The 24,088-nt window shown below is 33.7% G+C and overlaps 4 protein-coding genes across 4 annotated transcripts in view; 2 read left to right on the top strand and 2 right to left on the bottom strand.

Moving 5' to 3' along the window:
• The window catches only part of LOC129799220 (cilia- and flagella-associated protein 298), a 40,182-nt gene extending 37,530 nt beyond the window's left edge, over nt 1–2,652 (top strand). The window contains exon 2 of the mRNA XM_055842915.1: nt 1,619–2,652. Coding sequence (XP_055698890.1) covers nt 1,619–1,933 — 315 coding nt within the window. The 3' untranslated portion in view covers nt 1,934–2,652. The remainder of the gene's footprint in view (nt 1–1,618) is intronic.
• Nucleotides 1–24,088, bottom strand: part of LOC129799205 (integrator complex subunit 4) — a 252,861-nt gene that overhangs the window by 212,561 nt on the left and 16,212 nt on the right. The gene's annotated exons all lie outside the window — the stretch shown is intronic.
• LOC129799210 (uncharacterized) lies at nt 1,755–22,748 on the bottom strand. Its single transcript, XM_055842901.1, has 5 exons — nt 21,978–22,748; nt 18,584–18,794; nt 8,463–8,547; nt 7,727–8,367; nt 1,755–3,854 (listed from the first exon to the last, which is right to left on the bottom strand). Exons 1-5 carry the CDS (start codon nt 22,118–22,120, stop codon nt 3,330–3,332), a joined length of 1,605 nt encoding a protein of 534 aa, XP_055698876.1. The 5' UTR covers nt 22,121–22,748; the 3' UTR covers nt 1,755–3,329.
• The window catches only part of LOC129799208 (vacuolar protein sorting-associated protein 33A), a 132,732-nt gene continuing 117,563 nt past the window's right edge, over nt 8,920–24,088 (top strand). Inside the window, exon 1 of the mRNA XM_055842897.1 lies at nt 8,920–8,923. The gene's annotated coding sequence lies outside the window, so the exon portion shown is untranslated. The remainder of the gene's footprint in view (nt 8,924–24,088) is intronic.

Genomic DNA, 24,088 nt, shown 5'->3' with positions numbered 1-24,088 from the left:
TAGAAATTCAGAAATGTATCAATGAAACACGAAAACGTCTCATGAAACGCGGAAAAGAAAATACAAAATGTTTCTCCAAACGCAGAAAAGGACTTATGAAACACGAAAGTGTGTCTTGAAACACGAAATTGTTTTTAGAATTTAGAAATTCAGAAATGTATCCAAGAAACACGAAAATGTCTCATGAAACGCGGAAAAGAAAATACAAAATATTTCTCCAAACGCAGAAAAGGACTTATGAAACACGAAAGTGTGTCTTGAAACACGAAATTGTTTTTAGAATTTAGAAATTCAGAAATGTATCCAAGAAACACGAAAATGTCTCATGAAACGCGGAAAAGAAAATACAAAATGTTTCTCCAAACGCAGAAAAGGACTTATGAAACACGAAAGTGTGTCTTGAAACACGAAATTGTTTTTAGAATTTGGAAGTTTAGAAATGTATCCAAGAAACACGAAAACGTCTCATGAAACGCGGAAAAGAAAATACAAAATGTTTCTCCAAACGCAGAAAAGGACTTATGAAACACGAAAGTGTGTCTTGAAACACGAAATTGTTTTTAGAATTTAGAAATTCAGAAATGTATCCAAGAAACACGAAAACGTCCCATGAAACGCGGAAAAGAAAATACAAAATGTTTCTCCAAACGCAGAAAAGGACTTATGAAACACGAAAGTGTGTCTTGAAACACGAAATTGTTTTTAGAATTTGGAAGTTTAGAAATGTATCCAAGAAACACGAAAATGTCTCATGAAACGCGGAAAAGAAAATACAAAATATTTCTCCAAACGCAGAAAAGGACTTATGAAACACGAAAGTGTGCCTTGAAACACGAAATTGTTTTTAGAATTTAGAAATTCAGAAATGTATCAATGAAACACGAAAACGTCTCATGAAACGCGGAAAAGAAAATACAAAATGTTTCTCCAAACGCAGAAAAGGACTTATGAAACACGAAAGTGTGTCTTGAAACACGAAATTGTTTTTAGAATTTGGAAGTTTAGAAATGTATCCAAGAAACACGAAAATGTCTCATGAAACGCGGAAAAGAAAATACAAAATATTTCTCCAAACGCAGAAAAGGACTTATGAAACACGAAAGTGTGTCTTGAAACACGAAATTGTTTTTAGAATTTAGAAATTCAGAAATGTATCCAAGAAACACGAAAATGTCTCATGAAACGCGGAAAAGAAAATACAAAATGTTTCTCCAAACGCAGAAAAGGACTTATGAAACACGAAAGTGTGTCTTGAAACACGAAATTGTTTTTAGAATTTGGAAGTTTAGAAATGTATCCAAGAAACACGAAAACGTCTCATGAAACGCGGAAAAGAAAATACAAAATGTTTCTCTATATGAATATGTAGAGTTTTCATATGTATTTCTAATTTTACTATCATTGCTATTGCTCTTTTCCTCATAGCTTTTGAAACAAATTGAAAGTGTTTGAGGAAATCAAATAAAAGCAATCAATAAAAGTTTTATCTCAATTCGATAAATCCAAGAGCATTCCGTGGTCACATTTTCAAACCGGATAGGCGGTGTTTAGGGGTTTTGCAATAAACTTCCAACAAAATACTCGGTAAAGGTTAATGGTGTGTTAAAATGTCTATTAGGTGATTGTGAAGCTGGGAAAGTGCGGAGAAGGTCAGCCAGGAAGAGAGCCAGTCATTTCCGAGGAGACACGTCGCGAGCTGATGCTAAAAGCCTATCGTCGTCAAGAAGAACTCAAGGTAAGTGGAAAGAGTAATGTTTTCAGTATATATTTTCCCTTTTATTTGTACAAGAAACACATTTTATCAGTTTTTTTTTCATTGTGGTTTTGTTGCAAAGAGATTCACAACACAGTCAAAAGCTTCAACAGTGAGATATTTGTTAGGAGTCCTTCAGATGAGTACTTTGCAGGGAGGCATGTTGGACTTTTTCATTGAGTTCTGCCTAAAAATAATTCTAAACCACGCCCCCTTTAAGAATTATGCTCAATATGAGCTTTCCTTCAAGTTTCTATAAATAATGAGAGAATATTGTGGTACATCCAGGACCAGCCACACTCATTAATGAAATTATAAGTTCCTAAAAATATAAGCCACGCCCCTATGACCTCTGTGTTCTTTACCGAAAATTCCTGAATCTCTTTATTCAATTTCTTGTCAAATTTACAATATTTTGGAAAGACTATTTCAATTTCGCATTTTAGAATGTTCCAAAGATTTTTTCAATTTCTTGGTTTCTGAAAAATCAAAATGGAAAATGTTCTTTTACATTGTTACCATTGAAAGATATTATACTATGAGATTGTTAAAATTAAGAAGGAGAAAGAAATAAAAGATTAAGCCACGCCCTTTCTGAAGTCGCGCCCATTTAGTATTACAATTTGTAAAAATTTCCACAAAAGTTTGTATGAAAATTTATTACTATTTTTATTATTTTTGTTCTTCGGACTTTAGAGGGCGTGGCTTATTTTTTAGTGTATATTATTCTTCTGGGTCCTCATGATTGAATTGGCAACTGCATTTTAAATAAGCCAAGCTGCAGCGTTAGTAACTTTGAAATGCTTAAAATTATCACCTTTAATCGCTATAATTTCTAAAGGGGCGTGGTCTAAAATTCTTTTTACCAGAGCTTAATCAAAGAATCCAATACCGCCTCCCTGCAAAGTTTTCAAAGTTTTTTTTTACAATTAATCTCATCTCAAGTGAATACATTTTTCTTAAATAGAAGTTCTTAAATCCATTTCTTTTCTGGTTTAGTTTTTTTTGTATATATAGAGAGACAAAATATCCACATCTTTGATTTTCGGATATTCACAAAAGTTTACACTGAAGGCACGTTAACATTCAAAATTTTACAAACACGTTTATTATAATGGTTTATATCCTGGTCAGAAGATTTCATTGCACTGGTCTTTGGAGGTGGTGGGATTGAAAGAGAAGAAATCTTTGGGATAATTGATGTCTTCTTCATGGTTATTCATCTCTTGATGGGATGGATATTCCCTGTAGAGTTGATATATACTTTTGCTTGCACGAAAGGCGAATTTTCGTTCAATTACATTCTCTGGTAGTCTTGTGATTTTATCATTCTCATGGCGTATTGGTCCAGAAGAAGAAAAGGCATTTGATTGGGCTAAGAGTGCAATTGATGGTCCCTTTGAAAGTTTAATCTTTCTTCTTTGATGATTTCTGTGATTTTGATCCACATGGCAACAAGAAAATTGAAGCTTTTACAATTTTTATAACACTTACACACTTAGTACATCTCTTTTTTTTTCTAAATATAATTCTCTAAAGATGGGATTGGACTAGGAGTTGTTGTCTGGGAAAGAAATTAGAGAATCATGAGTGGTTTGTCCTCTTTCTGCTTCTCCTCCTCGAGTGTTACTTGTTCAACAGAAATCTGTGGTGGATCCTCAGTTAAGCTCGATTCACAGCACTTCTCCAGTGTTTCTGCAAATCTCTTTGATCCCTTCTCGGAGCAAGGACTCATTGGAATTAGGGATTTCGTACTGGACTGGCCACAGTCGAAGGAGATGCTATTCAGTTCAGTTGGATTCGATTGCTGAGAGACTGATGGAGCCATGTTGGGAGCATCTTCTGGTGCATATCTCCTCTTTGATGCCATCCCAGCTGAATCCTCCTGATCTGATCCATCGATGCAGTACTTGCATCGCATCTTGGCATCATCGCCCACTCGGACGGATTGTGTGATGATGCAGAGGGTTATCAGGGAAATGACAAAGAGGGATGTGGGCACAATCACAGCAATCATGAGCTCCTTCCATGTCTTCTGCAGATCAAATCGTGCCACCACAAAGGTCGAGCTATTCTTGTGGTAGTAGCAGGGAAATCGTGCCTGTGATTAAGGGAAAGTTAATCATACTCTTGAGAAAATTATACATTACTTTGCGAGAAGAATTCGTAGAATAAGAATATTATTTCGTGATGATATGGAAAAGTTTAGCAGACATAAGTAAAAAAAAAAACTGCAAGTTGTTGAACTTCCAATGGGGATTGTGAACTTTCACATGACCCCTTAAACATTTTGTATGTGACTTGAATATGGTAAACTCGAGCAATAAAATGAATTTTATGCACTGCACTGCAATATTTACGAGTCAGGGATCTTACTCTTAAGAAATTGCAATGTTCTGTGAACTTTGAACTCAATCCCTTTTGCACTAAGAATAGCCGATAGCACTATTTGTGTTTGCTGTATAATATAAAATCCTTTTGTCATTTTCCTTTGAATTTGAGTTGTACAAATAAAGGGAAAAGGGGCTGAATTTAATATTTATTGAGATGTTCCAGTTTGTCTTCTCTTAGAAGAATATTGAGACAACTTTCAGTAAAAGTAAGCCACACATCAAAGATTTTTTTACAAATTAGGGTACAGTGGTGTAATTTTGAACAGAATCTAATTTTGAATTTTCAAATGTCTACACCAGAGGTGTGCAAGAACCGTTGAAACTGAATAAACGTCAAAATAAGTTTCTTCAAGTAGCGTTTTGACCACTGACGTACAAGTTTCTTTTGACGTTTTTTCGGTTTCAAACGGTTCTTGCACATCTCTGGTCTACACTGTTTCAGCCCAGCGAGCACTAACTGAAAAAAGTAACATTTTCAGTATATTCTTGCTGAGTTGATCAGAAAAAATATGCTAACTATTCAGCAGTTTTCGAACAAGAAGTGCTAACCTAATACAGTGCCCGCTTTGTAATCCGAAAGATTGGGAGACAATATGACAGATGTCCGCTTCGTAACCCGGATGGATTTTTTTGAATTTGTTCAACGTCTCGAAAACATAATAGGGTAAATGTCCTAATTCAAAACCATTTCCAGGCGCTTTAATTTTGACAGAAGATTCAACACATTAAGTTCATATTTTTCCTGAAGAGAATTACATAAATTTGCTCCTTGACTCTTCTAAAATGTTACTGTTTAGTGAAAATTCTTTAGATATGATTTGAAACAAATTAATGCAAATGGAGGCAAGGGAAAGTTTCTAATTGGAGACAAACAATGTAAGTGAAACCGCGACGAAAGGCTTCCAAAATCTTGTTGAGTTGCTCTTGAGCGCAGGATTTGTTCTTATTCCTGGTCTTTTCTCCTTTTCAATCAAAAACAATAAGGAAATCTCTCCAAAAAAATCATATTTCCGGGGTTTCTTATTGAAGCGTTTGCAGACACTTCAGAAAAACACTTTTTTCACGAAATAGGTAATTATTTCGCAAATAAAATAGGTAATTTTAAGCATACTCAAAACTGTGACAAAGTATGATAAAGCGGAACGTTCGAATCCATGTGATAGAGCACTTTGCAAATGCTTTCTTCGTTCTTTTTAGGTGCAAACCGTAATGGATTCAAACTGGGGCTTATAAGCCATCAATAAATTATTTTAAAATAGAAAATTGATTCAAAAGTACGCATTTGTGAAAGTTTCGACCTCAAAATAACTTTGAAGTAACCTTATTTGGTTTGAAGTAACAACACTGAGAAAAAAAGGGGGTGCGATTAACTTTTCTTCCTTATAATTTTAACACTTTTTGGGTGTAAAAATATATTAACATTTTTAAATGTTAATTTTATAACTTTTTAAGTGTAAAATTAACATGAAAAAGGGTAACTTTAACCCATAATACACCTAAAGAGCATAATATTTACACTGATTTCAGATCAATACTGCAGGGTAAAATAAACATTTCCGGAATGTTATTTTAACTTTTTCGGATTTCTCTCAGTTAAGTAGATCACAACATTTGGCATTGAAAAGTCGTTTTGGGAGAAATTCTTCTTATATTACCAGCATAAAAGGCAAACGGGTAAAGGTATCAATTTTATGTTTTCGACGACCCCCTACTCATAAATTTCAATTTTAGGAAATATATTAATGTCTTTAAATTTTCCATGTTTTCTCACTAATAAAAACATGTCTTTCTGATTTTGAAAACGGTTTTATATTTTTTTACTACTCAAACTCGAAGAATGAGCAGTATAATCTGTTTTTCTTACAACTAGTCACGATTTTGGAGCTTAAACGGTAAAAGATATCAACATTTGGTCCTCGGTGATTCTTAATAAAAAAATTATCCCCACCTTCATACCCCTATAGATTCAATCTTTTGGTTTTTTCTCAAGATTGGATTAAGCTTTCTAATTATTTTCAAAAATATTTTGAAGGTCAAAGGAGAACTTATATAATAACTAATTTGCTTAAACTTTGACTTCCCGGAAAGGTCTTGAAGTTTAACCCAACTTTTTCGAAAATTATTTTTTTAAGCTCTCACAACGCTCCAAAACAGTGCAGTTTCAACAGAGCAGGAATCTTCTGTTTTTTTTTCGTGTTTTTCTTTTATTGATATCGAACATGTTCTTGCGTGACTGGCATATACAACCAGAGAAGAGCTTTCCTACCGTTTTGCTCAGGAGGTTGGACACCAACGCTAAGACGGCGGTGGGCACTGAAAACTACACGGGCTAGTCCCCGGCGAGTGGCCTTCAAAGTTGAAGCCAATTTCTTACTTTCACATACAAATGCGTAATGGGAATTTTTCTGCACTCGTGACCGTTACACGATGTCAAAATTGAGGTGAGCCTTGTGTACAAGACTCTCAGCCTTGTATAGAGGAATAAATATACTATATTTCTGTCTAAATGCAGTCTTGTTCTAAGAAGTGTAAGCTGAGTTTCTGATCAATTTGTGAGTTGGCTTCAAACAGCTCCATATAAAAAAAACACTTCGCCGAGGGCTAGTACACGGGATTTCATTACAACGAAACTGTACTTCGGAAGTACTTTCGATGAATAAATTTATCTATCTATCTATCTATCTACTTGACCTTATACCTGCTCTCAACCTAGAGGTCAAACGTAAGAGATATCGACTTTCGGTCTACGGTGACCCCCCCCCCCCCCCCCCATAAGTGGACATTATCTCGGACGGTATTTTTTCCATTTTCACACCCCCTTTTCAAACCTTCAAAATCGTGATTTCGCTTTTTCTCAACATTAACCCAAGCTTTTTAAATGATTTTCGTTTAAACATACCTATGAACAGAAAATTCGCCATTTTGAAATCTTGAAGATTAAAGTTTAAGCACCCGAGGGCTCATTTTTCTACAGATTGGCTTAAATTTGAGCTTTTTGGAAAGGCCTTGAAATTTTTTCCGGTCTAAGTTAGTCTCAGTCAATATTGAATTGGTCAAAACACCATAGGGGGAATCTCTGTAGCACCGTACCGAAAATATAGTCCAAGTTTCAAGAATATTTACCGAAAAACCACAATGTCTAAATAATATCACACTAAGGTCCAGTTCCATTTAAAACTAGAAGAAAATTGCCAAATTTTAAAAGTGCCCCAATTCAAAGGTGCCGTACTTTCCCCTATCTTAATTGATATATTGATAAAACATTATGTAGGGGAGAACGGGGCAGAATTAGCCAGTAAATGAAATTTTACATTGCGTATAATTTGTATTAAAATATTTGCATCGTGCTGATAAATACTTCAATAAATAGGAAGGGAAGTGTAATTTTGGAATAAATAGTGGTTTCTTTAATATTCCTTCTAAGACAAGCTATAACATTCCACTACCTAATACCATGCGTGGCTAATTCTACCCCGGTCGCCCCTATATCGATATTTTTCAGACACAAATTTATAACTGGGTGGTATTTAATTGAAAAAAAAACCACCCCATTTTCTTTAACTTAAAATTAAATATTTACCTGAGCTGTATTATTGTCTCCATCGCTTCCGTGAGTGGCTAGGAATTGCTTGCACTCACCCTTGAGGGTGTTAACGCATCCCTCAAGGTTGATGAAGAGTTTGCTAGAATTGTAGATGGTGACGGAGGACTGTCGTGGCAGGAATCTCTGGTCCATATCAACGGGAATGGAGCTGTTCTCATAGATCTTCCAGAAGACTGTGAAGTTCATCCAGGGATGAGGAATCTGCTCCTCAGGCAGAAGAGTTCCATTGAGGCAGTCAAAAGCCTCAATTCGTCCATCTTGTGTGCGTACAGCATCGAGGCAGCTGGTGAGAACTGCTCCTTGGGACTCATTCCAAAATCTCGTGGGATCAATTCGAACTCCTGGCTCTGGGCCATGTGCTTCATTGGTTGCCAGGGCCACTTCGCAATCGGCTGTTGTTAGGCTGTCGTTGTGCATGATGAAGACATTGATGGATGGTGTGGTGATTTTTGGGCAAAAGCGATCACATGAGAAAGCCCTTTTGATCTTGGTGCAATTGGAGCCCTTGCAGTAGAAGAATCCATTGAGTTTCATATTGTCCTTCTCGGCATCGATGGTGACTCCATCGGCTCGTCCATAGTGACACTCATAGAGATCAGACATGTTAGCACAGTGACCTGAAATTAATCACGCAATGGGTCAGAAGTTGAGGTGTGGCTATGGAGTGTTTCATTTCTCAATCAATTCTCCATGGTGAATTATTAATACTCACCAAGGGAGCAGTTGAAGACACCCGTGAGTTGGGCACATTCAGTTCCATTGTTGCAATTGTACTTCTTTAGATCACGTGGATTTACCTGCAAAAGAGTGGCAGAGGAATAATGTGACGAAAATTGAGTCCATTTGAATTTATCTTTGATGAAAATTGCCCACAATTTCCACAAATACTTTCCCTCATTTTACTCTTTTATTGCTCGAACTCAATGGAGAGAGCAATGTATAATTCCTCTCTTATACAATATTTGGATGTTTCCATTTCGGATCTAGTGGTCAAACGGTTTGAGATAGCACTTGGAGTTTTTGGGGAACCCCCTTATTTCAATACATTTTTTCTATTATGTTCGTAAACGATTTCAAACACGAAAGAATGACAAGTTCCCTGTGGATTTAAATCTCATTACTTCTTAACCGATTTTGACAAGTTTAAATGCATTTAAAAATTCTTTGTATTCAAGGAAAATTTGAACAGATTAATGCATCTACACATTGATAAAAATTTTTATCAAAAATTGCTTTTTTAAGGAAATTGTCTGCACTGCTATAGGTGGAAACGCCAAAATTCTGTCAAAAATTCCATTTTTGACGAAAATTGTTCCCAATATGTTAAGGTCTCTACACATTTGGAGCAGTTTTCATCAAAAATTGTATTTTTGACAGAATTTTGACGTTTTCACCTACAGTGGAGGAGACGATTTCCTCCAAAAAAGCATTTTTTGATGAAAATTGTGCTTAATGTGTAGAGACCTTTAGATTCAATTCAATAGATTTAATAGTATAACTTCGTTTGTAGGACTGATTACTGAATTAGGAATATTGAAAGGTTAACATAAAATATTATTAGAGATTTAGGGTCAAAAGAACACCTATTCGGCTAAGAACACTTAGTGGCAATTTCATGTGATAGAATTCAAGTAAGATTAGATTTAGAGGCCCAAAGAGATCTCTTTCCAAAGTCAATTATTTGACTTTTTCGCTATTTTGGGCAGTTTAGAGATCTTGAACTGATTTATGTATCGGTTTAAAACGGATTAAAATCAAAAACAGTTAATACAGTGGCCCATCAAGCCTAATAAAAAGTGAAGCTATTTTTCACTTTTTCTTGTAAAAATTTTGCAGATATTGCACCGCGACTTAAACAAATTTGCTCATAGTTCTTGTATTATTTCGGCAAACATTATGAAATATGTATTTTTAGATAGCTTTTAATGCACGATTTCGAAATATATCAGACTGATAAGTCAATTCTCTTTAGGAAAAAACTTGCCAATAGTCTTCAGTGCCTCTATGCAAAATAGTATGGAAAAATGAAATGTTGTGAGGCCCCTGGTTAATATTAAAAAAAAAAACATTATAGCAAAAACTTTACAAAATACTTGAATGTATGGGTACAATAAGCTAATTTTATTCTTTAAAACTATTAAATACAAACAACTTTTAGGGCTTAGAATCAAGGTTACGAATGCGAGCGGTCTGCAAAGCTAGGACTCCGCTACCCCTTTCTCACATTCAGTAGCACAAGTCACGCAATTTCTCCCCTCGTCATCTGGCGATACCTGTAGGGTGTTTTCTGGTCGATTGTTTAATTTATTTAAAATACAAGACCACAGAGAGTACTTTCTCAAGTCAGTATCAGGGAAAAATAACTGACATAAGATGTGAATTATGTTCCAAAGCCCTTTTCAAACTTTATGCCTTTCTCGCTTGAGGTGATTCTTGAAAAGAGATGCAGTATAGAGGAAAACCAAGGGGTTGAGGTCGAGATTGAGCAAGGAATTATATAGCATATAATTTTCCAACATTGCATGAAATTATTTTTCTCTCTCACTTGTTTTCACAATACCATTTAATAATGCATTTGCTATTGATTTGTTTTAAATAGTCTCCTAATGGTTCTATTTCACGGTGACGTGAGGGTAACCTAATGGAAGTAATAATAAAATCTGGACATTTTATAGTGGAGGGTATTCAAAATTGTCCCTACAACATTATATTCCTAATTTAATTCAATGTGACATTTTTTAGGTAGAAAACAGTGGGGCAGTAGGATTACATGTCATTTTAAAAAACAAACTTTTTAATATGAATAAATAATATTCAAATTAGATACATTTTGCGTTTATTTTAAATTGTTTTAGCTTTGCTATCGGCTTTAAAAATTACATATGCAAATGGAAGTATGAGATCCGAAATCCCTTGTCAATGACCCACTATAAAGGCAATTGCGACCAAAAATTACCCAAGTAGCACTTTATGACGATATACACAGGTCATGAAGAAGTCACCTGAACGATTTTGACGCTACATCAGCCAAATGACTAAAATTTTACTAGTTTTATGGCAATTAAAAATTAATGAGATCATTTACATTGTCGCATTACATTGAGATTTATTTAAATTTATAGAGAAACATAAAAATACTCACTATTCACATATTCACCTAGAAGTGAATATATATTCACCTAAAATTGAATATATGTTCAGACTATTTCACCACACAGGGTGTTGTACATCTACTAAATTTGTAGTTTCTTACTTTTTCTTAACTATTTCGTCTCTTTTACAACTGTGGGTACCCAAGGAAAAAACAATATATAATTATTTAAATATTTAATGAAGTGTTTTGTTGTTTGAGAGTTAATATCGATGAAACATGCAGGCAGAAGATTTTTTCCCATCCCCCCTAAACAATATCGAAGGATATACTTTTCTTGTACAATATCAAAAACATTAAACACGAAATATTCTAACTAAACCATTTTTAAAAGATGAAAATTTATAATGAGCTATCACAATATAGGATTAAGGATATCCAAGTCTAAGATAATTTATGAAAATATCTATCTAAATCGTACAAATTTTTTTAAGATTCTTCTGATTAGCGACTTTTACTATTTTCACATGAATACTCGATATTCTTTATGACTTTTTCTCCAATAAAAACATCTCGACCGAAGTATATCTTTAACTTACTGAAGTTTTCATACCTCCTTATTGAGGAAGTTTCCTCAATATTTTCACAAGAAGTCTTGAGGAAACTTCGAAAAATTCTGAAAACCTAAGGGAATATTTCTATGCAAATCTTCGTAAACCTTCCCAAGAAATTTCTATAGCTTACCAAGAACATTTCTATACAGATTGCACTTGAATTTCTACACTGAGAGAAATCCGAAAAAGTTAAAATAACATTCCTGAAATGTTAATTTTACCCTGCAGTATTGATCCGAAATCGGTGTAAATATTATGCTTTTAAGGTGTATTAGGGGTTAAAGTTACCCTTTTCCATGTTAATTTTACCCTCAAAAGGTAAAAAATTAACATTAAAAAATGTTGATATATTTTTACACCCGAAAAGTGTTAAAGTTATGACGAAAAAAAGTTAATCGTAGCCTCTTTTTTCTCAGTGTATGATAGAAAATTTTTGGAGAATATTGGGAAAATTCTCTAAGTCAACAAAAAATATTTCGTAGGAAAATCCAGGGAATTCTTTTGGAAATAAATTAAGGAAATTTTCATAAGAAATCATCAATAGTTCTCCAGGATATTGCCGATTTTTCCGAAGCTGAAAATGCCCTTGGGATATTTGGTTAGCACTTTTTGTTAGGGAAATGCTGACCGGTCAGCTTATTGACTCAGAAAAATATATGCTGAAAACGCTCCTTTTTTCAGTTAATTGTGCTCACTGGGTTGGTACGCCAGACAGAACTTCGCCAACATCTTCAAAATTTGTCAATTTCATCTAAAATCAACGATCTCAAGGAGAGTCTCCGTTAGGAAATCGTATGATTTTTAATGATTTTAGATTTGACTAAATCAATACGTCAGGCTTACCTAAATTTTTGTCATGAGAACTAGGTATTGCTACTTTGAAAACAGTACATCAAAGGAAGCTTTTCATGGTTCGAACACATTCTGCCTTCGAAGACTTCATATTTTTGCCATATTTCTTCAATGAATTAGGTTAGATTCCTTAAGGGAATATGGGAAAAATATGAAGTACCTAGCCAAAATATTTGCGAAGCTTGAAAGCCTTCCCCTACATGACTTTATAATGGCTCATTTAATGCTTTTTACTTGAATGAAGCCTTTACATTGCGAGAAAATTTCATAAAGTGAGGTAATTCTCGGGAAGACTTATAAAGTAGGAAAATTTTCTTCCAGTCAGTGATTTCTTTTTAAACTTTGCAACCCCTTGACTTTGAAAGTTTATCCCTGTCAATAAAGAGGAAAAAATGTTAAGCATTTTTATGCCTTTACGGAGGCGAAAACAAAGAAAAAAAGGATAGAAGTAAAAGTCGAGGTTTTGTTTTGGCATAATAAGAGGGATGTACAGAAAAATTTAATTCTACAGAACACAAATTTTCTTATCGATTTATAGCGCAACCCTTGTCGCCTGACACGGTGTGTCCTTCTTTTCCCGTGAAATTTAATATCGTGGGTGCTTTAAGAGAGCAAATCGTGAGGTGAATAGAAATATAGCTTTTTCTAAGATTAAGGTATTGATGCGAAAAATAAGATAAAGAAGGAAATTGATTTAGAAACTTTAATGAGTATTTATGACTTTTTTCTTCCTTCATTTTATCCACAACCCTCTGTTTAATTTGGCGTGAAACTGATCTTGTCCTCATCATTTCCCAATCGGAAATCAAAGAGGGAATATTAATTTGTGGGATGGGATCATTTGATGCTCCAACTCCATCAGAGAGAGTAAGAACAATATTACATTTTATCGATTTTGGGTTCTGTATTTTGAGTCTTTACAATTAATGAGGAATTTTGCAATGAAATATTTACGGTTGCAGTTACGATAAACGGTTAGAGAGTGCTACTTGGGGTCTCTGGAAAGAGAACTTTTTGGAAGTTGACGTATTAAGATGTATTTTAAAATTACTTTGACAAATGTCCTTGAATTATGCCTTTTTACATTTTTTTTTCAAGGTTAGGAATTTTGCAATGAAATATTTACGGTTACAGTTACGATAAACGGTTAAAGAGTGCTACTTGGGGTCTCTAGAAAGAGGACTTTTTGAAAGTTGACTTATTAAGATGTATTTTAAAATGACTTTGACAAATGCCCTTGAATTATGCCTTCTTACATTTTTTTCAAGGTTAGGAATTTTGCAATGAAATATTTACGGTTACAGTTACGATAAACGGTTAAAGAGTGCTACTTGGGGTCTCTAGAAAGAGGACTTTATGAAAGGTGACGTATTCAGATGTATTTTAAAATGACTTTGACAAATGACCTTGAATTATGCTGCCTTAATTTTTTTTTAAGGTTAGGACCTCAAAAGGTTCTGTAAAATATATTTTTTTTATTAGATTTAAACAAGTATGGATTTTTTTGAAAGGTCTTTGTATCTCGAATTGATTTAGATAATTTAGGTCATTTTTAAAACAATTAAATTAATAAAAAGAAAATCCTGCGATACCAATTTTCAAAGCATAGCGTCTAAATTCACATTCAAGCATTCTGCGAAACTGAGATGCTTTTCCATCCCCTGATTTATTACAAAATGATGTGAGTTCATGCTTTAATAATTTCCAATGACAATTGAAAGGGATTAATTAATTCTTATTTATCGTTGAAAGTAATTTGGCATGAAATTTTCTACATCAGCACACAATGTTCGTGATATGGATCTTGACAGGGATTCTGACACGTATTACTCAATCAATATCTAATTTGATACACCTGATTGAGTGTCTGGCATGATGGTGGTTTAGTTTGTGGTATTTTCTCAAAGCTCTCGTCTCAATCTCCAATTCAATCCCAAGAATTCCAACAGCGAGAAAATAAGACGTATGAAAACCGCATTTCTCGTCTAATCGAGTGTTGCTTTCGTCTTTAGACACTTTTGGTCCTAAAAAAGAAAAGCTCCCCAGGTGGCAAGAAAAATAGAGACTGGCAAACCCTCTTAAGGGTAATATGTGGCTAATTAACTCAGTTGGATTTTCAATTATAAGGAATCTTGAGGGTTTCATCCCTACCCTCAGAATTGATTTGTTTTCCATATCAGGATATGAAATGAGTATTACTAGGATTTTTGCTCATCATGAGAATTTTAATTGAAATTCTCTCGGATGATGGAGTGGAAAGTCTCCAGGAAATGATCGATAATGTTAAAATGTTGAGCTTTTTGCAGAAGCAGCATCAGTAGGGGAGAGTTGAACAACGTCGTAGAAGCAATATTTAATATATTAATTTTTAAAAATATTTTCTTTTGATTAATTGTAGGAAAAGTCCCCTCTCGGGGATATTAATACAGATAAAATACTTAGTTTGCGCACTTGGAAAATCATTTTTAGTCTGAAATTTGGTGTTTAGTAAAATTTTTCGAACAATAGCGCTATTCCAATGAAAAATGAATATATTCATAGGAGTGGATTTTAAGTAGGGGAAAGTAGTCTCCTTTCGAACGTTCATGCCTTCGAATAATGTGAATTTTCTTTTTAATTTTCCTAAGAGACTTACACATTTCTATTAAATATTAGTTGGCTTATCATCAATTGTTGACAATTCTGTGATAATTTAGTGTAAATCTCTTACGAAAAACAAAAGAAATCCACATTATTCGAAGGCATGAACGTTCGATGGGAGAGCACTTTCCCCTATGTTGTAGTCCGTTTCCGTTATTTATTGAATATTTATTTTTTTAGTTATTGACTGATTGATCCTTTTCAGGTATTTTATTGGATAGGATATCGATCAAAATAGGCCTAACGCTTAAGACCAGAGCAAGGGGATTAATGAGGGGGAACAAAAAAATGAAAATGTCTTTCAGCACTTGACTGTTCTCAAGTCCTTCTGCATTATCAACTTTTCTTTGTGTTGTTTCCTGTCACGATTCTTTAATAATTTTAGAACATGACAGAAACTATGGGGAAAAGAGTTTAGACAAGAACCAACACAAAGAAAAGTCGATAATGCAGAGCCAATTGAGAACAGTAAAGTGCTTAAAAACACATTCTAATTTTTCATTGGAATGGCACCAAAAGTTTTTCATTTAAATTATTGCAATATGAAGAAATTTTTATGTTCTTTACACAGGATCTTTTTTTGAAAATGTTTGTCAAAGTTTGTACTTTTATCACAACAATTATTTATAAATTTAACATAATGTCTTACCGAACACTTTTGTTTTTACTATAATACATTTGTTTGTAAATATTCACGTGTAGCTTACAATATTTTTCGTAGCATTTTGCCATTTATTAGTATTTTTTGTCTAACAAAGTTTTACAAACAAATGACAAAAAATGACAAAACTTTGCTGGAACATTTCTTACCCAAATTCTCGTTAACACTCACAAGGCCAAAGTGGCATTTTTAAGGGGGTTTATGAATATTTTATAATTTTCGACAGAAAAAATCACTTTGAATATTTAATAGATTTGATTAGATGTAGTGTGCAAGAAGGCATTTTCTTGAACGAGCAAATTGTAGAAGGTTTTTCCGCCATTCAACGGCAAAGTAGCGATTGTGTCGTTACGCGCCTCGCCGTTGGCAACCCTCCCTATTGCAATCTCAAGGTTGCCTCCCTGACCTGCTTCAGAGTGAGTGGTATGACACCCTGGCGCCATGTGTGGTGGAGTGGAGTCAGTGTGTCATGGGAAGGCTCAGAGTGCGGATGCTGAGCCTGTAAATCCCAAACGAGGACCACCGCCTGTTGAGTGTAAGGTTAGTAGTTCCGGAAGGGGCTACAAAATCTTGTTAAAATTTTGTCAAAATAATGTTGTTTACCAATTTAACAAATTTTTTTCTTTAGGCCTCTACACATTGGTAGCAATTTTCGTTAAAAAATGGTTTTTGAAGAAAATTGCCTGCAGTGCTCTAGGTGTCAACGTCAAAATTGTATCAAAAATGCAATTTTTGACAAAAATTCCTTCCAAAGTCAAGGCCTTTACATTTTATATGACAAAGCATCGTTTTGATAAACTATTTTCTGTATGACAGAACATCTTTTTGACAAACTTTCCTTCTCAATTTTACAAAACATTTTCTAACATTTTAAATCGAAAAACATCCTTTAGATAAACTGTAATAAAATATAGTTTGGCGCTGATTTGACAAAATTTTTCCATATTCTGTACGGAAGAACATCCTTTTGACACACTTTTCTTGTTAATTTTACAAAACATCATCCATCAGAGTATGTAAAGATTATATTTGGCTTTATTGTTCTATTAAAAGAAGCTTAAATAAATTTCATTTAAATATGGTTGAACAAATTAAAACGCGATAATTTAAAAAACTTTTAAGTGTTAATAGATTATGCTATGAGCAATTTTTGTGAAAAATTATAAACTTTTGCGAATGTATTAGTGACTTGAACGATACATGAACTTTTTCTAAATTTCAACTGGACTTTACGAACATTTGCAAGAGAAATAAACAAACAAGGAATAGACAACTGTATCACCGTTCACGGTTCACTTGAGCGCCGATCTGTTAATTTATTTCAAAAATGGTACCGATCTGCTGATCTTGTGTTAATCTGCCGATCTCATGTCAATCTACTGATCTGCCTTTCTGCAGATTTTGGGCAAAATTATGCCAATCTGGTGATTTTTAGCTCCAGATCGGCACTATTTTGCCAATCGACTGTCACAGTTCATTCTTGAGAGCCACTTTTCACCCCTTGTCAACAAAATATTTTCGGCATTTTAATATTCTCAATCAGATATAATGATATCCTTCATTTTACCAAGAATCCATAAAGATTTTTGTCTTAGTTAGCTTTTTTTACTCAGATAGTTCCGTAAACGAATTTTAATTTTCTTTTAAAGTTTGTGTCCGTTCATTTGAGAAGTCAAAATTTTAAATTTAATAGTTATCAATTTAGCTTAAAAAACTTGCAATTTTGGATAAAAGTTTACATTAATTTACATCGAAAGTACTGAATAATAGATTCATTTTCGCAAATATTTTCATTTCAAAAATAAATCAAGTCAATTTATTTCGCGCGTGAGAACTTTTTTTCCCATGAGTGGCGCTGGCAACTGTTCTCAATTTTGAATTCTCAAACTTTTAGTCGGAAATTTATCTCATCTGTTGTGTTAAAATTTTATTTCACAATTCTCTGATACGTGTACGAGTACACTTAGAAATGATGAAAAGCTTTTGATTTTCTTACATACACTGAGTGAGTGAGAGAAATTCGAAAAAGTTAAAATAACATTCCAGAAATGTTTATTTTACCCTGTAGTATTGATCCGAAATCGGTGTAAATATTATGCTTTTTAGGTGTATTAGGGGTTAAAGTTACCCTTTTTCATGTTAATTTTACCCTTAAAAAGGTGTAAAATTAACATTAAAAATGTTGATATATTTTTACACCTAAAAAGTGTTAAAGTCACGAGCAAAAAAAGTTAATTGCACCCCTGTTTTTTTTCTCAGTGTAGGAAGAATTGGTAACAATTTACGTCTAATCTCTGCCTAACAAACATTTCCTTGTACAGTTAGTTAAAAACCTACTGTCTGTAGGGTCTGTAGTATTAGATAGATAATTTTCATCAACCATGTCCCATTAACACGTTACAATAAGATTTATGTGACATATTTCTGACTTTGTGGCCACCGCCGTCTCAGCGTTGGTGCACAATCTCCAGAGCAAAACGGTGGAAAAGCTCCTTCGTAGGTTGTATATGCCACTTATATATTACTTTTTCCTACACGAGAAATAAATTAAAAAATCAATAAAATGAAATATCTTTCAATTAACTCGAGTATCCTTTATTAGGCCATTCTTTTATAATTTCTCCACGTTTCACAATTTTGTGAGGTGTTCTATGTTCAGGAGAAAATTACAGAAAGCTCCGTTGATGTCGAAAAGATTGAGTGTATGAGGAGAATTTGTTGGGGTAGTAATCAGAAGGAAGACGGGTGATGAATAAACATGAGGATGTCGTATCACATTTTCATGCGAAATGATGTTAAATTTTCCTGATAACATTACAACATTGCTTAACTTTTGAGCTCCTGATGATTGAGCTTTTATGAACAGCGGAGTAGCAAGTACAGAATAATTTTGTTTTTCTGGTGAAGGATACTTTCCTGAATCTCATTAATTTAGTTGTATAAAAGTGGATGTAAAAAGCTTTTGAAGTACCCACCTGTGGGCAGTTTGTTGTGGTGGATCGTGTGCAATTCTCAAAGATGACATCTGTTCCATTTCGTCGGACTGCGGTGTGAATTTGTGGACAGAACCCACTGGTCCTGGTTAAGCACCATTCACCACAGCTCGCCCAGGCACAATTGTTTGCCATTGTGGTGTTGATGGTTTGGCACATGACGGGTTCTGGCTCAAAGCCCGACTGAAAAGCTCTGGACAGATAAAAGATAAAAATGGGATATTTTGCAATGAATTCGAGGGTGAGGCTCTGTCAGGGTGTGTGACTTCTAATATTTCTTTTTCTTCTATTTTACTGAACAAACACACCCCAATGGCATTGCCACTCTGAAAATAATCATTGAAATAGCATGATAATTGCTTTTGCATTGGTGTGGAACAGGTGGTGACTTTTTCTTCATTTTCTTACAAGCAACTCCTAAATTTTCATTTCAAATTCACAATTTTCTTAAGTTGTTTTTGTACAAAATAATTTAAACTCTGGCAAAAATAGATGGAAAAGTAGGAATTTTCATTATGTTTGACTACGAAATGTTTGTATTTAGCCAAATATGGAAATAGAGAAAATCTAATTGAAAAATAATATGACTAAATTGCAACTAATAAAATAAACTGATAAAATTCTTTTACACGAGTTGCTTCTCACACAATTCGTAATTCAAATAAACCAATTTTCGAATTTGCTTTTTCGAGCAAATTTTTGTGAACATTATGAATGAATTTTCGATCAGCTTTTTCATATCGTATTTGTAAAATGTGTTGTATCTATTTATTTTGGATAGCTATAGGGAGCCAGAAGTATTCCAAACGCATATTCGATTTGAGAACCATATCCGGTTGAGATTTATACTATAACCATTAAAAGGTATGTAAGAAAGAACTTACCTAAAACCCCGTTTCACGTCCGAAAATTTAAACTAATTGTACACAAAGGTGAATATGTAATTGAAAAGACATTTAATTTTATGAAATTAAAATTCAAACCTTATGCCATACTGAAATTCCACGCAAAAAGTTAGTTTGTTGTTAAAGTTGGGCGATTCGAAGTGCTAAGAAAACCGAAAATTTGAAATCTCAGAACAATCAGCGCAAAAGCGGCAAATATGTGAACTTGAATTTTAGGTTTCTGTTTGAATTTCGGATATGTTTGGCTTGGCTTTGGAGTGACTGGCTTCGTTCAGTAAAAACCTTTCGAAGAGACAAAGCCACTCCAAAGTCAAGACAAACCTGTTCGAAAATGTACCAGAAGCCTGAAGTTCAAGTTTACGTGCTCGCCGTTTTAGCGCTGATTGTTCTACCATTTCGAATTACGGTATTTTCGAGCCTTCAATCGCCAACAATGTCAACAACCTTTGCTGCAAAAAGTGTATTTTTGTGTAGCTTTGTGGATTTTCAGGATGGCAGAACGTTTGAATTGCAATTTCAATTAAATAAATGTCATTTTCCTGAACTTGCTCACTTTTGTGCAACTCGTCGGTTTAAACTTTCGAACTTCTAACGTGTTTTTAGGTAAGTTCTCTCTAATATACTTTCGAGCTCTCAAATCGCAAAGACTGTTACTGAACGAGAGGACTTTGTCTCTTCGGAAAAGGTTTTTACGGGGCAGAGCCATTCTAAAGAGAAATAGATCTATGAATTTTTCAGGAGATTCCTGGTATTAATAAACTTTCGAAGTCTCATAGACCGCCTCGAAATTCTGCTAACAAACTTAAATCCATTCATTTTGAAGGAGTCTATCCTAGCATATTTACCATATCGGAATAAATTTCAATTCGTTTAACGTTTTTTGGCAAAGGTCTTAAAAATTGAATAAAATTAAAAATTTCGTTATTTGATAAATGCACTGACTGGAATTTCGGACAAATCAATATAGAATTCGGACGACTTTCATAAAACTTGTTAAGAAAGAATATAAATTAAATCATTTTCAGAGAATTAAAGGGTTGAAATTACGAAATTATTTCTACTCTAAATAAAAATTTTGTCATATTAACGAAAAAGTTTGTCAAATGGATGTTCTTCCATGCAGAATATGGAAAAATTTTGTTTAATCAACAGTCAACTGGATTTTGTTAAAATTTGGCTAAAGGTTGTTTTTGTCCTTTAAAAAATGTGAGATATAGTTATGTCACACCAGGAAACAATATCCTTTTGACAAATTTTAAAAAGATCCATTTGTCTGTTTAACAAATCATTTTGAAGTAAATTTTCAAAGTTCGAAATAATAAATTGGTTTTTCCGAAACACGGTGTTGTCCGAAATTCCAAATTTTGTCTTACTCTGAACAAAAAGTTTTGTTAAGTGAACAAATGGCATTGACAAAAAATTTGTCGAAGGGACCATTGTTTACTAATTTGAGAAATTTTAGCATTTTTTTCAATTTTCTGTATAGAAGAAAATCCTTTTAACAAACGTTTCTTGTTAATTTGACAAAACTTTTGTTTCAGATTACTCTGAAAAAGATTCTTTTCAAATTAACAGCAAAAGTTTGTGGAAAGGATGATCTTCCATACAGAATATGGGAAAGTTTTGTCAAATCGACGCACAGTCAAATCAATCTTGTTAAAAGTTTGACAAAAGGAAGTTTATCAATATAAAATGGAGAAAAAGTTTTGTCAAACTGGTAAACAACTTCCTTTTGACAAAATTTGAACAAGATCGTCCGTTCAATAAATTTTTTTATCAGAGTAGGGTAAGATGGAGTAATTTGGAATCACGTCTATTTTGGAATTTTGTTTCTCATTGTTTCAGATGGTCAAAGAGAAATAAAGCAAACCACGAAGAAGTACAAGACTTTACATTTGAGAGTACTTCTTCGTTGTTTTTTCCTTTTGCCATCTGAAACTGTTAGGAATTGATAGAGTTCCAAATTATACATGATTCCAAATTACCCTATCTTACCCTATTTATAAATGGCATTGTATAAATGAGCAGTAAAAAGTTAAAATTGAACAGTAACAAAAAAATAAAAGTGATATTATCGTTCAAATATTGGCAAAAAACGGAAAATAAAGGGCTTTTCATTGCATCTGCAACAATTTTAAGACATTTAGACATATTTAGACTTATTTATAATTAGACATATTTTTGTAAAGATTTAATCTTTTTACTGATTATAATTAGGTATTTTACTGCCCATTTTGAATTTTTTTCTGCTTGTTTGTTTCTTGCCTTTATAATTGAACCTACGGCCTTTTTCCAGGCGACTGGTAGATGTCTCGGATAAAAGGGTAATGGTGTTAAGTACAAGATAATTGGTATTGTACAACGCTAATTTTTCTCATATAACAAAAATTTGTGTTTGTGCGTTTAGGTGATCAACAGGTTGTGCAAATTCAGAACAGCAATGCCAATGAAGTATAAAGTATAAAACTTACTTGTAGGATGGCATGTAAATAGCCACACTTAGGTACACTATGGCTACACAGGATAGGACGATCGTTAGCTGACACAAACAAATTGATCCACATATCCGACGATCTTGCTCTGGAATCATTCGTTGCTTGTACTTTCTGCCCATGATGTTCTAGGACCTGTTAGGTGTGTTAGGTCGCCCTGGGGTGTTGTGATTTTTCAATGGGATTCAAATTTCGCTGATTAGATGATCAGTGGACAGAGAGGAGGGAGAGGAGGGTTAATAAAATTCTTGTCGTCATTTTGGCGCCTTTGCAAATTATATTGATCTATTTGACTTTTATTTGTCCGTTTTGTCGCTTGTCCTGAACTTTGTGTCACACTGTCTTTATTTCAGAGACATTATCGGGTGAAGGGCCAAAAGCATACAAATCCAAATGATTTTATTTTATTCACTCTCCCTCGTGTCAATGGTTATTTCCACCCACTTTCACCAGGCGCCTCCACAGCCCTTTCTCTTCACAATTTCTGTGCTTTCTTGTTGCCCCCACAACTTGTTTGCGGACACACCAATGGAAATTCTTCACGTTTATCATAACAAAAACAGAAAATAAATTTTCTTTTATTTAAAAAAAATAACCACTTTCTTCTCTTTCGAAAGAGATCAATAACTGAAGGACTTTACTAGAAAATTATTTTTTGAAACGTGATTTAAATAATATGATGGAAATTATTCTTAAAATTTAGTTCTGAAGGAGCTTTGGTGTGCTCTCAGTGAACGACACTCATCAACTGAGGGTGGAAAATTGTCTCATGAGTTCTTTTCCCTGATGGTTTGTGTGAGAGGGAAAATTCTTCATACTCTCACTCTCAATCTCACTCTCACGGGAAAGTTTTGGAGGAAATTTCGAGAATGGTGAGAAAGAGAAAATTGAGATGAATTCCTGGGATTTTTTTTTGCACAATAAATTGCATTTTCTCCAATTTTTCACCTTTTCCCGAGACACTGAACTCTTGATCTCTTTTGTCACGATGAACTTTCCATCGAAAGCACAACAAAAATATGGATTTTATTTTCAGGATTGAAATTCAATGAGATTTTTCATGTGAAAACCCACCCATTGCGTTTAGTTTTTTTTTCTTCCTGCGTGTTATGTAGAACTCTCCCAGGGAGCTTTTGTGCTTTTTTAGCCGTTTGGTGGGAGCATACATAAAATTTATATTAATAATTTTTCCTCTGCGTAAATATTTTCTTTTATTTTCCCCTCATCATTGACATTGTATACGCATAAAAGTTTTAGCAATTCAAATTTAATCATACTTTTCAGCCGTATTTCGTCATCAAAACTGCGATGGGAAAAGACATAACCCAAGGAATGTGTCTCGCCTCTTGGAAAATACGAAAAAAAAAACAATTTGCTGAAAAAAGTCTCGAAGTAAATTTGATAGAAAAGGCGCGTGACAAAATTCTGTTTAATGCATTTTTGAATATTTTAGTATTATTTATTTTATGTGCTCTCTTTTTCGTCAGTTGGGATATAAATAATCTAGGCTGACTATGGTGGGTGTCCATAGGGGAATGAATTGCAGGAAAAGTGTGGTAGCATAAAATGCTGGGGTTGTATAAATTTTCCACAGAAGGAGAAAGGGAAGTAAAAAGCAGAAAATTTCGTAAGCAATAATTTATTTCAGCGCTTTATTTCAAAGTTAACAAATGTTGTATGGCTCTGAATATGCTCCTCTTCCAAAAAGGATCATTAAAATTAACGCGCATGGTATACAAAAATTCTCTTTTCTTTCACATTAGTTAATTCTCTCAATTTTTCATACATAACAATGTCTTTAAAGTTACAATATCATGCTTCTTTTCACACTGAGTAAGAAGACCATTGAACGGAAACTTTAATTATAATTTTTTTCTTTTTTTAAGCTCGCATGAATAGAAAAAAACAATTAAGTTTGACTTTAAATGTTATTCTCATTTACTATCAACAGTTCTGCGTGGTAAATAGAACGGAAAATTTCTTGAAAGATTTTTGCACAATTTATTAATTTATTCAATTAGTCACCTTATTTATTTAATTATTTGAGGAAAAATTCATTATTATTTAGATTACTTCCATCTGGATGAATT

Source organism: Phlebotomus papatasi, chromosome 1 (genome assembly GCF_024763615.1).
Source record: "Phlebotomus papatasi isolate M1 chromosome 1, Ppap_2.1, whole genome shotgun sequence".
In the NCBI taxonomy this organism is placed as follows: Eukaryota; Metazoa; Arthropoda; class Insecta; order Diptera; family Psychodidae; genus Phlebotomus; species Phlebotomus papatasi.
This window is presented reverse-complemented; position numbering and strand designations above follow the sequence as displayed.

What these genes read in the sequence shown, in the direction of transcription:
- LOC129799210 (XM_055842901.1), bottom strand. Translation starts at nt 22,120, where the DNA reads ATGGGCAGAAAGTACAAGCAACGAATGATTCCAGAGCAAGATCGTCGG. An exon ending in TGTCTTCAACTGCTCCCTTG is followed by an intron (nt 8,368 to 8,462) that starts GTGAGTATTAAT and finishes GATTAATTTCAG; the next exon opens with GTCACTGTGCTAACATGTCT. An exon ending in GAGACAATAATACAGCTCAG is followed by an intron (nt 3,855 to 7,726) that starts GTAAATATTTAA and finishes CCTTAATCACAG; the next exon opens with GCACGATTTCCCTGCTACTA.